Source organism: Podarcis vaucheri (assembly GCF_965113315.1).
Source record: "Podarcis vaucheri genome assembly, chromosome: 3".
Classification (NCBI taxonomy): domain Eukaryota; kingdom Metazoa; phylum Chordata; class Lepidosauria; order Squamata; family Lacertidae; genus Podarcis; species Podarcis vaucheri.
The window spans coordinates 55,418,183-55,431,631 of NC_138761.1; the positions used below are offsets into that span (position 1 = coordinate 55,418,183).

General features: G+C 42.5%; 1 protein-coding gene across 2 annotated transcripts; it reads left to right on the forward strand.

Moving 5' to 3' along the window:
• Nucleotides 1-3,020: 3,020 nt before the first annotated feature.
• Nucleotides 3,021-12,512, forward strand: SOD2 (superoxide dismutase 2). 2 transcript variants are annotated; one of them, XM_082216865.1, is made up of 5 exons: nt 3,021-3,180; nt 4,925-5,127; nt 9,513-9,629; nt 10,984-11,163; nt 11,383-12,512. In XM_082216865.1, exons 1-5 carry the CDS (start codon nt 3,140-3,142, stop codon nt 11,526-11,528), a joined length of 687 nt encoding a protein of 228 aa, XP_082072991.1. In that variant the 5' UTR covers nt 3,021-3,139; the 3' UTR covers nt 11,529-12,512. The 2 variants fall into 2 exon arrangements, with proteins under 2 accessions (XP_082072991.1, XP_082072992.1); XM_082216866.1 differs by having other exon boundaries at nt 3,046-3,186; nt 4,934-5,127.
• The last annotated feature ends 937 nt before the right edge of the window (nt 12,513-13,449 follow it).

The window sequence follows — 13,449 nt, forward strand, 5'->3', positions numbered from 1 at the left end:
TGGAAGTAACGGAACGCATTACTTCCAGGTTTTGCCGCTCGCGCATGCGCAGACAGTCAAAATGATATCATGCACAGAACCGGCAAATCGTGACACGCACAGACGCAGGTTGCGTTCGGCTCTGGAATGGATCCCATTCGTATCCAGAGGTACCACTATAAGCTTTCGTCTGCATGCACACTTCTTCAGATCTGCGGACGAAAGCTTATACCAAGAACAAACTTAGTTGGTCTTAAGGTGCTACTGGACATTTTTTATATATATTTCCTCTAAACTAGCTAGTTCTTTTGTTATAGAAGTCCAGAATCATTAAGGTGGAACCAGCCTCTTCAGTATGAATCTGACTGACTACTTCTGATCACTTGCGTGATCAGAAATGGATATTCTTTCTCCAGTTGCTCACATATATTCTAAGGAAGGGGGTTGGCTTTTCCTGGCTATAAATTTGTCTCCGTGGAGCCATCCAACCAGATACAATGTAAAGCTTTGCCCTTTCTCAAAGTCTCTTCCCTGCAAGGCACTCTGCACGTGCTCTTGAAATCAAAGCCTCCTCAAGCAAGTACGACCTAACAAGCTAATAAAAAGGTATCTAGACAGCCTAGTTTCTCCCCCCCCCAAGGTAGGATTGGCCTGTTGGCCTATCCAGATTCCTTTCTGAGAAACTATTAAAGGGGGTCTGCCAGTAGAGGAACCCCCCCCCCCCAGTCCTGATAAGTCTCAGTCCCATTGCCTGCCTAGCTTCTGGTATATTTTAAAATGTGCTTATTGTTGGACTTAAGTCTTTAAAGGGAGGTGTTGCTCATATCTCTCTTCTGCATCCCCCATTGTCTGCTTCCATTTCTTTATCAAAGCTCTGTGTTCTCAGATGGGCAACGCTTTTATTTTCTGAAGGAAGCCGCCTTCTAAAAGCTTCTTGACTTGGTTAACCATGCTGGGATCCTCTTGGCTTTGGTGGTGCCTTTCCTGATGTCTGCTATACCAGCTAGGCTTAGTGTGCTTTTGAACAGCTCCCAAGCTGCCTGGAGAGATTTGACCTTCTTGTGACTTTCAACTTCCTTTTTACCAATCTTTGTGGAAAGTTTCCTCTTGAAATCAAATGGGATTGCATTGGACTTGCTTGGCAGTTGTCCATTTTTATACGTAGAAATTGAGAGCACTGGTCAGTTTCCAAATGATTTAAGAACATACCTTGTACCAGGCCTTGGGTGACACTTTAAGTCCAGAGTCACTTCACCTGTTTGGTTCCATGACCAACTGTTCTAGGTCACAGTCCTTAGGGTATCTAGAATCTACCTCGTTGTGACCAGAACAACATACTAGATTTATGTGAGAGTTGTTGCCCATTAGCACACTGCCAACGTTGGGTGCCTGCTTGATTTTACACTCCACCATAATCATCCAAGACAATTTGGTCAGGATGGCAATAATACTTGATATTCTCACCTAAAGTGATTTTGTGAGGAGAGTCTGCCTTGTCTGAGATTTATAATTTGTTGTGACCCTATGGCCACCTTGACATACAGTGACACCATTCAGTACGCTCTTCCTTGCTAAATTTGTATTCAGATAATCGTATCCCACTGGTTTGTCTCCTATCCTTCCTGTTTCTTTTACGCACATTGCACACTATGTTCTAATTTACCATTCTATACTCTCCGCCATCTTGGCTTCTCATATTGGCATACCTGTAGAAGGCATCTGTCCGGCACATGCATTTTCCCCTATGGCTCTTCAGCTATTATGTTCTACAATCTGCCTTGTTTTGCCCTGTCAGTGCATGGGCTATCAAGTATATTTTAAAACTCATTAATTCCAAAGTGGATGGTCTCTTGCTGTCTTTCTCCCCAGAGGTCAGTGTAAAAGCTCTACAGTATCAGGGTGAAATTGGGTTCCTCCAAGTTATTTTTCTGGAGGTTATTCTCTTTTCCTTGGATAGTATTTCCCAAAGAACTCTAGAATGACTCACTAGAATTTCTCCCCTAAAATCTTGAGGTTGTAAATTCTATATGGATGCATGGGTGTAGCCAGGATTTTTGTTAGTGGGGCAGAGCCTCAGCTATATATTTTATGATTTTTATTGATGGGGCAGCTGCCGCCCCTTGGCTAGGTCCATGTATGGATGTTCCCACCAGTCCTTTTTCTGGAGGATAAGGGACCCTCTCTCAGTCTATATCTTGTAGTTGGGACACCTGCCTACTATTTAAAATAGATCAGTAATCCTGTTTGTCACTCTGCATTAGTACATTTAGTTCAAATTCTGCATTTAAAAAACCAGCCATTAATAAGTTACAAAAGGTAAACCATTGCATTTTCTGTCAGCCAGCGATGAAGAATTGACTGCAACAAGTATTAGAGGTGTTATTCATGGCGTGTCCTTATGTAGTTTGTATTCTTATAAACGATATTATTAGCCGCAGGGTGCTGTGCAAGGAGTAGGAGCCCCTAAAGGGGGAGGGGGGGAGAGGTGTCCTTAGGGAGAAGCAGCCCTGGAGGCCACTATGGGACAGGCAAGAGTTCCAGTACAGAGGCGAATTGGGGATAGAAATACTACCACCACCTTGGTTTCTGACATTAACCGAGTCAGCTCTTGTCAGCTATTTGACAAGAGACTGTGGAGACATGTCAATCGTGAGCAGACCACCTCTCCACGGCCCAAGTAGTGGTTTTAAATGTGCAGTAAGAGAATTCAAATTTTGCATGGAGATGCATTCTGCTTTGGTTTCGCAACATCCAAAGGCGCTTTTATGGAAATTCCCGCGCTGCTCCTCATGGAAGAGGCCCGCCGCTCGCAAGCCTGTCCGAAGAAGGCAGGCTCTCCCGGCGGCCCCCTTAGGAGTCAAGGCCAGAGCTGCCTAGCAGACGCAGCCTTGTCGCGAAGGCCGCTTTATTTCATAGCGCGCCGAGGCCAAGTTGCCCTTGCCTCGCCCGCGTCAGCGCCTCGGCCCGCCGCTTCTTCGTTATTGGCGGGCGGAGAGGCGTCTCCCCGCCCCAGGCAGCGGCAGCCGGGAGAGGAGGAGCCGCGCAGGCGTTTCGCGGAACGAGGCCGCCAGACGGCGAGGCGAGCGGGGCTACTGGGGCGCAGAGCGCGGCCGTGTCCTTTGGCGCTTCTCCTGCTGCTGCTGCTCCAAGCGGCGTCTCCATGATGCTGCTCTGCCGGCTGGTTTCCCCGGGCGGCTGCAGGTGAGAGTCCGGCGGCGGGGTCGCCCGGAAGCCCTTGAGCTGCCTCTGGCCAAGGACACGGCGTGGTGGGCCCTCTCGGGGCAAAGGAGAGGCGGAGCAGCGGGCGGGACAGAAGAGGGAGGTGAACAAGGGAAGGGCGAGACTTGGCGCCCTGGAGTCAGGGGAACGAGGGGGAAGCGGACCCCATTTCGAGCCAGGAATCTGCGGCTCATGCAGGAGTTCGCCCGCCAAATGGATTAAAGTGGCTTCCCCATAATATGCGCTTAATGTGGTGCTATTATTGCACGAGGACTCGGGCAAAGCTCCCTTTGCAGCCGTGGAGCTCACTGGGCTGCTTGCTTTGGGCAAGTTGCACACTCTCGGTCTACCTCACGGGGTTGTTGTGAAGCTAACATTGAGTGGGGAACTGCAGAATGCTCATAAACTTTTTGGGGGAGTGAAGCTGGGATTAGGAAAAATAGTTTCCCGGTAAGTTTGAAGTCTTACACCTTTCGTATTAAGGGCTAAGCGTTTAAGCCCGTTCTGTTTGTCAGCGGCAGCTTGTAATTTAGATTTGTTAAAGAATATTAAAACGTTTCCCCCATCTTTTGGGGATGTGAAATGAGAGCCCGTAGCTGCTCTAGGAGTGACTGTGTGACCAAGAAGCTGATTCCCTGTTATTCGGGGTTTTGTATAACTTGCAGGGTGAGTTTACATACTCTTAAAAATATATATGTTTTATTAGTTTTTATTATATAAAACATCTTACAACAGCAATCATTAAGAAAAAAGAATAATTAAAATCAACTATCATTTTACATACTGTTTATAGAATCAATACAATAGTGAAATGTGGGATTTCTACAATCCCTTGACTTCCCTCTCCCCTCTCTGTGGTTCCATTATTTCGTTGTTAATTCATGCATGTCCTAGTCATATTTCCCTCCATTCGTATCTTTTTTTATCTATTATTATAATATTGCGGATGTTCTTTAGAATCTTGCTGATGTATCAACTTGTATACAGTGCTTTGACATATATACAATAAAGATTTCCCATTCATTTTAAAATTTGTTACTGTCCTCATTTTTGGGTCTGCCTGTTAATTTGGCCACTCTGCATATTCCATTAACTTAATTTGCCAATCTTTTTTTTGTGTGGGGAGTTTACATACTCTTGTTCTTCTATAATTAATTTATGTATAAACGCAGCCTTATCTGGTGAAAGGGCAATGCAGTTATCTCCAGTTAGAGATACTGTACTGAAGAGGTTAAAAAGAGTTGCACCACAAGACAAACAAGTGAAGTGAGTTTTAAATATGATCCCAGTGATACTTTATGTTGAAGGGGTAAGCTGTTTAGTAGAAATTCTTGTGTTCTCTCTAGAAGAACTATGTGACCTAGTTAGCCAGATTCTCTTGTCAACACAGCGGTGTTGCTGATGAAATGTTCTCTCTGCTTCAGTCTCCACCCCACCAAATGTATTTCAGCAATTTGCCATTGGTGCTTCTATTTGGTGTTCCTCAATGTTAGAATAACAGAAGTTGTAACTGAGAGCCAGTGCGTTCAAGGATATTGTAATATTGTGATGTCTGCGTGTGGGATACTTAAGTTCAAGGCCCTTTCAGCCTCGGTTCTGTTAAGTGGGGCTAGCGGTGATGAAGATAGCTGTGAGGATAAGTTAATTATAAAGCATTTGGCTGGTCAAATAATATAACCACATAAGAGTCCTACAATATTTTTTTTTTTGTTTCCTTCTCTTCCAGAAATAGCAGTAAACTGATTGCACCACTTGGGTGTCTGGCATCTAGACAAAAGCATACTCTTCCTGACCTGCCTTATGATTATGGGGCCCTGCAACCCCATATAAGTGCAGAAATTATGCAACTTCACCACAGTAAACACCATGCTGCGTATGTAAATAATCTGAATGTTGCTGAAGAAAAATACAAAGAGGCCTTGGCAAAAGGTATGGGTAACTGTATATCTGTGTTACATGTCTGTCAGTGTGCGCCCACATGTTGGCTCTTGTGCTAAAGTTAGTACGGTGGTACCTCGGGTTACAGATGCTTCAGGTTACAGACGCTTCAGGTTACAGACTCCACTAACCCAGAAATAGTACTTCAGTTTAAGAACTTTATCTCAGGATGAGAACAGAAATCGTGCTCCGGCAGTGCGGCAGCAGCAGGAGGCCCCATTAGCTAAAGTGGTACCTCAGGTTAAGAACAGTTTCAGGTTAAGAACGGACCTCCAGAATGAATTAAGTTCTTAACCCGAGGTACCACTTTACTTATTTGAGACACAGGCCATGTTTTCATAAAGTGGCCAGCTGCAGTGCAGGGGGGGGGGGGGGCATAGTTTACACCTTAAGCTCCAGAAAGCATTTTAGACGCCTGGCGTAGGATCTCAGAATTAATAGTTATGAGATTTGAAGCCTTGTAACTAGAAAAATGTCTGTACTAAAACTTATTAGTCATCTTTATTGGTACATTAGGAGTACCATTATATCACAGCTGTCATCTTGTCCAACTAGTAGTTGCCACAAGAAAGGCAGATGAGGCTCAGAATTTGTACCTCCCATCTATTTTCTGTTGAATTTTAGAGTTAAGGCTGAATTGCATTGTTCTTTGTGGCTGAAACTATGGTGTATCTAAAGCAACGTTTATACCTTGTAGTTACATTTAAAATGTAATTTCTTATCAAAGGTTGAGATTTTAATGAAATCTCCAGAGTTTTGCATTAATACTAATGTGATTAAATGGGAAGTCCATGGAACTTTGTGATACTAATTTTAAACTCAAGAGCTATAGGCTGTTTTAAAATGTGGTGCATTTCTGCTGGGTCCAGTTAGTATTTCAGAGCCTTATAAGGAGGCATAAGGCTGGGAAATGATCAAGAAATATATAAGGTTATAAATAATGGTTTTTCTTCCAAACTGCTGTAGTGTCACATTCTCACACTAAAACACCTATGATACAAGGGGAAGCTGCTGAGAGGCAAACGCTGAAGAATTGCAACACATGTTGACTTGCTGTATATGTGGCTGTCTGAATGAGTTCAGCAATGTAATAGGTTGCTTTGAAAGGCAGTAGAATGGAGCTGTAGGATTGCCCATCTTGGGCTGGACATTTGAGATTATTTGTTGTGTTCAGATTTGAATACAGTGGTACCTCCGGTTGCTCACAGGATCCGTTCTGGAGCTCCAGTCGGATTCCGAGGAATTCACAACTGGAGGTGCCTGTTCTGCGCATGCGTGTGGCGCAGTAGAGCACTTCTGGGTGTGTGCACGAGGAAAAACCTGGAAAAATACCTCCGGGTTTGCCGCATGCGTAACCCGAAGGATACGCAACCAGAGGTGTACATATCCAGAGTTACCACTTGTCCCTCTGCAATGCCCATGTGGTTTCAATAGAGCTGTAAACTATTGGATGTCAAGTTACATTGGTTGCAATCCTGTACCTATTTACTTGAGAGTAAAGCTGATTGAAATCACTGGGATTTACTTCTGTGGAATTATATATAGGATTGCACTGTTCAATACATTTTCAAAACAACATTGTGGAGTATTCAAGAAGGCAATTCAAGTTTTTATTTTTTTCTACAGTGTATATATACGACTTCAGGGCTCTACACAGTTTTTCTCTGTAATTTTCCTCGCAAGCTTTACAGAGAAAGAACGGAGGAAAATAACTGTTGCTATGAGAGTTAATGATTGAGCAGAGACAGGGATGCCTTTTGGCTGGTGGCTTCAAAATAAGCAAATGGGCCGTTTACTCCCTTTCTTTTTAGGCTGTATCCAAGAGCACTTTCTGAGTGCTGTCAATAGATACCTAGTCCAACATACAATAATATTCTACTCAAACTACATGAAGCAGAAAATCTACACTCAGTGGGTGCAAAGCTGATGTTATTTAAAGTTACACTGAATCTCAGTTTGTGTTGAGTTGCACAACAGCTCTCCCATCAGAGGAGCATTCTGTTGCAATGTAATGCAGGAAGGCTCTTTTGAAAAATCAAATGAAACAGTTGTCAGTTTCCAGAATCTTAAACTCTGAATTTTAAAAAAGAGGAAACCTACACTTGATAAAGTACATACACATTTTTGTTGTGTAAATATTAGTTCAAAAACATGTCCAATATACTTCAGTGCAAAAAGCAGTATTAAAACCATCTCTGAAGTGCCCCCATCTTCCAATATAAGACAGGTGACAACAAGGAATAGGACCTTACTCAGGGTGCCTTTGGGGTGTGTATTTTTTAAAGAAGCTGAAAACTTTTTTTCCTGGCTGCTGTTAACATGATTTGATTGGGATTTCTTGGTAATTTAAAAGTGCTTTAAAGTTTATTACTTTAGATTTTAAATTAGCTGCTAGGATGGAGTATAAGTATTTTAAACAAGTATTTGTAACTTTAGCAGTTCAGATTTACTTATGGATTATATATTAATCAGACACATGCCTGTATGTTAGCTGCCCTAGCTCTAGTGAGCCTAAATGTGGCCTGGCTAATTGTAGTGAGCCTGTCTGTAGGCTTTTTATCTATGCTTCTCAGTGCAGTAAAGCCAGCACAACTTCCCCTGAAGATCCAGTCTTCTTCAGTGAGCTTTTTGCCCTCCGTCACTATTCTCTGCATGCACACTTTACTTAATCTAACATTCAAGAAAAGGACTGGGAATGTCAAGCACTAGTTTAGCTGCATCCTTGCTTGTTCCCCTGGCTTGGGAAATTTCTGAGGCTTATTCCCCCCCCCCCCCCTTGTTCAACACTCCTGCATGACTTCTCCTCTATCCTGGCTTCATGGCACAGAAGGGACTCTACCAGCAGCAGTTGCCAGGAATTATGGAATTGTAGAGTTCTTTGTTAGGACTGTGCTTGAGGGGTAGGCAGATGAAAGAGGGCGTCCCTTGTGTCTGCTTTCATACTGCCTAGAAGTACTCATTCTCATTTTAAACTCTTCTGCCCCTTTCTCACAGCTGGGACAGGGAAGTGGTAGCTGTAGCCCCTTGGAGCTAGTCTGATGTCCCTGGCTCAGCAGCACTGGAGGGATCCAAGCAAGACTTGGGAACAGGAGTTGTAGCTTTTGCAGAAGCTCCAGAGCACAGAAAGTACAAATTTCTCAACTCGTTTGGAAGGGAGCATAATGATGCCGCATAGTTGGACTTGAGGATCGCCTACAGCATATTCATTCTGTTGGGAAGCACATGTCACAGTTTGCCTGAATTAAGGAGTATTTTTAAGTGTTGTTCCCCAGCTATGGGAGTAGGTGTAGAAATTTGGACTCAGCAGTTTTATGTAAGGAATTCAAGGGTCAGTGCTGCCATTCCTCACATCTTTATTGTAATATGAACTCATTTAAGGGGACATGCTAAAGAAGGAAATAAATTGGGCTGGAGGAAGAAGCATTTTTAGTATTGCCATATCCTCCTTTAAAAAGGGAGAAACTACCTGAGAGTCCCCAGGCAAATGAATGGAGATGGACCTGCTCTCTTGATTTGTCTGTCAGGGGTCAGCAAACTTTTTCAGCAGGGGGCTGGTCCACTGTCCCTCAGCCCTTGGGGGGGGGACTATATTTTTTTTGGGGGGGGGGGATGAAATAATTCCTATGCCCCACAAATAACCCAGAGATGCATTTTAAATAAAAGGACACATTCTACTCATGTAAAAACATGCTGATTCCCGGACCATCTGCGGGCCAGATTTAGAAGGCGATTGGGCCGGATCTGGGCCCCGGGCCTTAGTTTGCCTACCCATGGTCTATGTGTTCCAAGAGACTTTGAGGAATGGCTGGTGGCAACTGAATAGTGGCAGACTATGCAACCAAGCCAAAATTTTGGGACCCTGGCTTACGGTGTGTGTGTGTGTGTGTGTGTGTGTGTGTGTGTGTACACACACATTCACACTCACAAAATATGTATAAAGGTTGTGGATTTATATAGACTAGTGTATATGTTAAGGCACAACTTTTAAAATATCCAGAGTTATGGTAGGCAGAATTCTGTTCATGTCAGAGGAAGTTTGGTCAATTCCTCTTTCTCCCTGTGACCCCCTGAACAACTGCTCAGGAGAAGTGGAAATTTTCTGAAACAGCATGAAAGATAATTGAGAGGGGGGAAGACAGTAGAAGAATCAGTGAAAATTTCCTTCATACACTTCTTTCCTCCATCTGGGAGCTTTTGCTGGAACAGCCAGTCTTGATCCTAATCCATTATTTGTATTTTTACTTTCTTTTCTAAGCTGCAATTCATTGATTCAAATTAACACTCTTAACTAAGTGGACTCCTCCTGGGGTAAGGAATAATATGTTCTCTGCTAAGGCTTACTGGAGATGTTGCACTTAATTCTCTGTTCTTTGCAGGTGATGTGACTGCTCAGGTGTCTCTTCAGCCAGCTCTGAAGTTCAATGGTGGAGGTCACATTAATCACACTATCTTCTGGACAAACCTTTCTCCTAATGGTGGAGGAGAACCAAAAGGTTTGTAATCAAAGCATTTTAATGTTACACAGGACATTTGAAAAGCCCCACTCGATCAGACCAAATGCTAACGTTTCATTTATTATAGCATCTTTAGTCTGTGTTCCAGTGTAGGTGATAGACAGCGTAAGACAGCAAATAAAATGTGTAATGCTTATCATGAAGCCAACAATGAAAACATCTTAAATAGCATTCAAGGTCAACAACAGCAGTAGGGAACATCAGATTGCATTCTCTTCCACTAAAGACCTGGGCAGAGAGCTTGCATCTTGATAACCCTCCTCCCTTTGAAAAAGAATACAGAGATGGGGTCAGGCACACCTCAGATGAAAAGGTATTTCAAAAATTGGGAGTCACCACAGAAAAGGCCTTCTCCCATACTGCTGCCTCACATTTTTATTTTTTTTTATTGTCCAGCATTCTGTCTTAGCAGTGGTTAGCCTAATAACTATGGGAAGCCTCCAAGCAGCATATAATGCCAACAAGGCACTTTATCAAAAGCTTTTTTAAAAGTTTGAAGCACACAGTGCTCAGTTTGCATGTAACGTTAAGGCAAACCATGGCTTAGTGAGAACATGCAGCTTCCCAGAGAACAGTTTGTGGCTGCTGCTGTGAGCTACATTATGGTTTGTTTTAGTGTGTCATCCAAACTAGGCTTGCAGTTTGTCTCCTCCAGATGAACCACAGTCTGTAAAACAATGAACGTAATGCATGAATGGCTGTGTGTTACTTATGGCACTAAATGTGACATTTGGAAGCAGAACACTTCGAAAAGTGTAATGGTAGGCATGTCCTCTCTTAAGCCTCTTCCAAATGGCATGGGTGTTTGCACTTTAGCTTGTGGACAGGCTGTTGCCCACATGAGCTTCACACTGTTATCTGCTGTTCCCTTGGTTCTCTAGACAGCTATCTAGATGTAATACTGGGTAGTGATGTTAGGTAGAGGTTATCAGCAGGCTGTAGGATCACACACTCCCACCAGTCAGCCCTTGCTTTCCTCCCACCCTTCCTGTAGCCACAGGAAGTATTCTAGCATCATCCATGTTAACTGGTTATCACTAACTGGAGTTCCCTGTTAAACAGCTTCAGAATGTTTATCAGAGATTGGTAAAGAGGGAAGCAAGTTAGGGTTAACTGTTAATGCTGGTGCTGAGGTACTGCTTACCTATGGTTGAGACTGGCAAATGAAGGACTGGTGATCCTGCAACCGACTTCCATTCTATTGATTGTAAGATTTACATCTGTACCTATCCTTACTTCTGAATTAATATGAATGATTTTTTGGAACATCAAATGGAAAGCTAATGAAATGTGCTCTGTGTGTGAATTGTTATTATTATTTTCATTTATTAAGGGGAGCTAATGGAAGCTATTAAGCGTGATTTTGGCTCCTTTGCAAACTTCAAGGAGAAGTTAACAACTCTTTCAGTTGGAGTCCAAGGCTCAGGATGGGGATGGCTCGGTTTTAATAAAGAACAGGGTCGTCTGCAGGTGACTGCCTGTTCCAATCAGGATCCTCTTCAAGGGACTACAGGTGAGTTTCTCTAGCTGGAGCTTGTCTACAATTGAAAGTACAATTTTTGCTATGTGGTAGATGAAAGCAGACACTAGCAGTTCTGCTCACCAGAGCAAAGGAAGAAGGACTCCCTGCTTTCCCTTGCATAGCTGATTGGATAAGAAATCTACTTGTTTCCTCTTATCAAAACCTACTTGTGTGCAGGAAATAACAATAAATATTTCTCTTCTTTTCTAGGTCTTGTTCCCCTTCTAGGAATTGATGTATGGGAGCATGCATATTATCTCCAGTATAAAAATGTTAGACCTGACTATCTCAAAGCTATTTGGAACGTGATAAACTGGGAAAACGTATCTTCGAGATATGCAGCTTGCAAAAAGTAGAGCAAAATCTTGTACAAGATCATTAAAGAAAGAACACTGTTATTCCTTGATCATTTTTGTAGTAACTTCTAGCAGTTTGTTTGCTAATTGCTCCACCACTTAAAATATTCAAGCTCATCAAAAGAAAGTTCTTAGCTCAATGTTTGCTTAATTTGGTGAAACTGCTCACTTGTTCTTCAAAAACAGGAATCCTTTATCCAGTGTTCTGAAAGAATACAATCCCTTACAAAACATCAGTATGGGATTACAACTGGTTCCTTTTGATAACATGTGATTTGCTGCTTACTCTTTCGAGTGAGTTTCAAGGTGTACGTAATTCAGAGGGAAAGTCCAAAATAACAGCATTCTCAGAGCATTTTATAGACTATGAGCAGAATTCCTCTTCCTCTTCCTCTTCTCCCACTTGCAGCCCTTGCAAATCTCATCTGGGGTGTTGCCACTCTACAGAATATCAGGTTGGTGTGCAAAAGGGGGAGTCCTGATGTGGAGTGCAAATCTGTTTGTCTTGAGGATGGGCACCATTGAATATTGCCCTGTGATTGATTAAATGCTGTTGCATATATTGTAGCCTACCAAAACCTTGAGTAAAAGGCAATTCGTTTTAGTCTTCCTAACAGCCGATTTTGCAAATGTTTGTTTGTTACAACGTGAGGACTCCTAATGCATGTCAGCTGCTAAGAACAGTGGGTTAGCTTTCATGATTTTTGTCCTGCTGAAAGTGGAAAAAGGGAAAACAAAAAAATACCCTGGAAAGATGCATTGCACCAAATGTATAGGATATCAGGTTTGTGGTTAAGTGTGTTTAATATATGTGTGTTTGTCTTCAAATGGAAAGTATCCAATTGTTTGCTACTTCTGTAGGATGTATTAATAACGGATAATGAAATTATTTTCTAATATTGCTGTAACTGGCTTTCCTTTTTTGTACTGCAGCATTTGATTGGAAATCTGAACTTTGCTCTCAAAATAAAATCTATGAAGTTACTCTGCTACATGATTTAATATGTTTAAAGGCCCCACAAGGGCCTTAAATATGTGTCTGAGGTGTTCATTATACCACAATACCCACAAAAACATCTTTATTCCTTCCCAGCAGCACCCCCACACTACACCCCTGCTTTATGCCCCTCCTGATAATATGTGGGGTTAGAGAAGGAAGAAGTAGATGGTTGAAGATAGATCAGAAGCTAAATGTTTATAATTTAATGGAATTAGTAGTGTTAAAATTTTACCAGATTTGTTTTCACCAGTTCTACTCTTCAATGTTGATCTTGTAAAATAGCACACCTATTAATCTAAGCTTCTACATCTAAGCCTCAATTTTTTCCTCACTCGTTCCTGTAAAGGAGACTGCTGCATGGGCCTTTATGCATTCTTCCACACACATTGAGCTCTATGAATGGGTTACCTAGAAGCTGCATTATTCTACCCTCGCATAAAGAAAACACTAGAGTTTAATTTAAGCAAATTATGGCAAGTGCATATATGAGCTGTCAAACAGAATTCGAGCCAACGGCCAAATCTTCATCTTACAATGGAAGTGATGATACAGATGAACAAATCTCCAAATGGAAACACATGAGACCCTTGTGCCTCTTGCATCCTATTGCAACTAAAGACAGTCTAGCTGTGATATGCTTTGGGAGCAGCACCTACAAAGTCATATTGGGCCACAAGAACACTAACAATTCCCACTTCTGTGGACTCAGACCTTTCCTTACCTCCCCAACAGTAGCAAGGAAGCCAATTCTTCAGTATACCTGCAGCCTATGCTAGTCCTGCAATCATCCCTGAAAGCCACAGCCACTGGTTCCCCTCTGCGTGCATCTTCATACTAGTCTCTGCCTTTTCTTTCCCCATAATAAATGTGATATAACTGGAAGAACTCCATTTGCAACATCTAACTCGGATTGACTGAATT

What these genes read in the sequence shown, in the direction of transcription:
- SOD2 (XM_082216865.1), top strand. Translation starts at nt 3,140, where the DNA reads ATGATGCTGCTCTGCCGGCTGGTTTCCCCGGGCGGCTGCAG. An exon ending in CAAAGAGGCCTTGGCAAAAG is followed by an intron (nt 5,128 to 9,512) that starts GTATGGGTAACT and finishes TGTTCTTTGCAG; the next exon opens with GTGATGTGACTGCTCAGGTG. An exon ending in TGGTGGAGGAGAACCAAAAG is followed by an intron (nt 9,630 to 10,983) that starts GTTTGTAATCAA and finishes TCATTTATTAAG; the next exon opens with GGGAGCTAATGGAAGCTATT.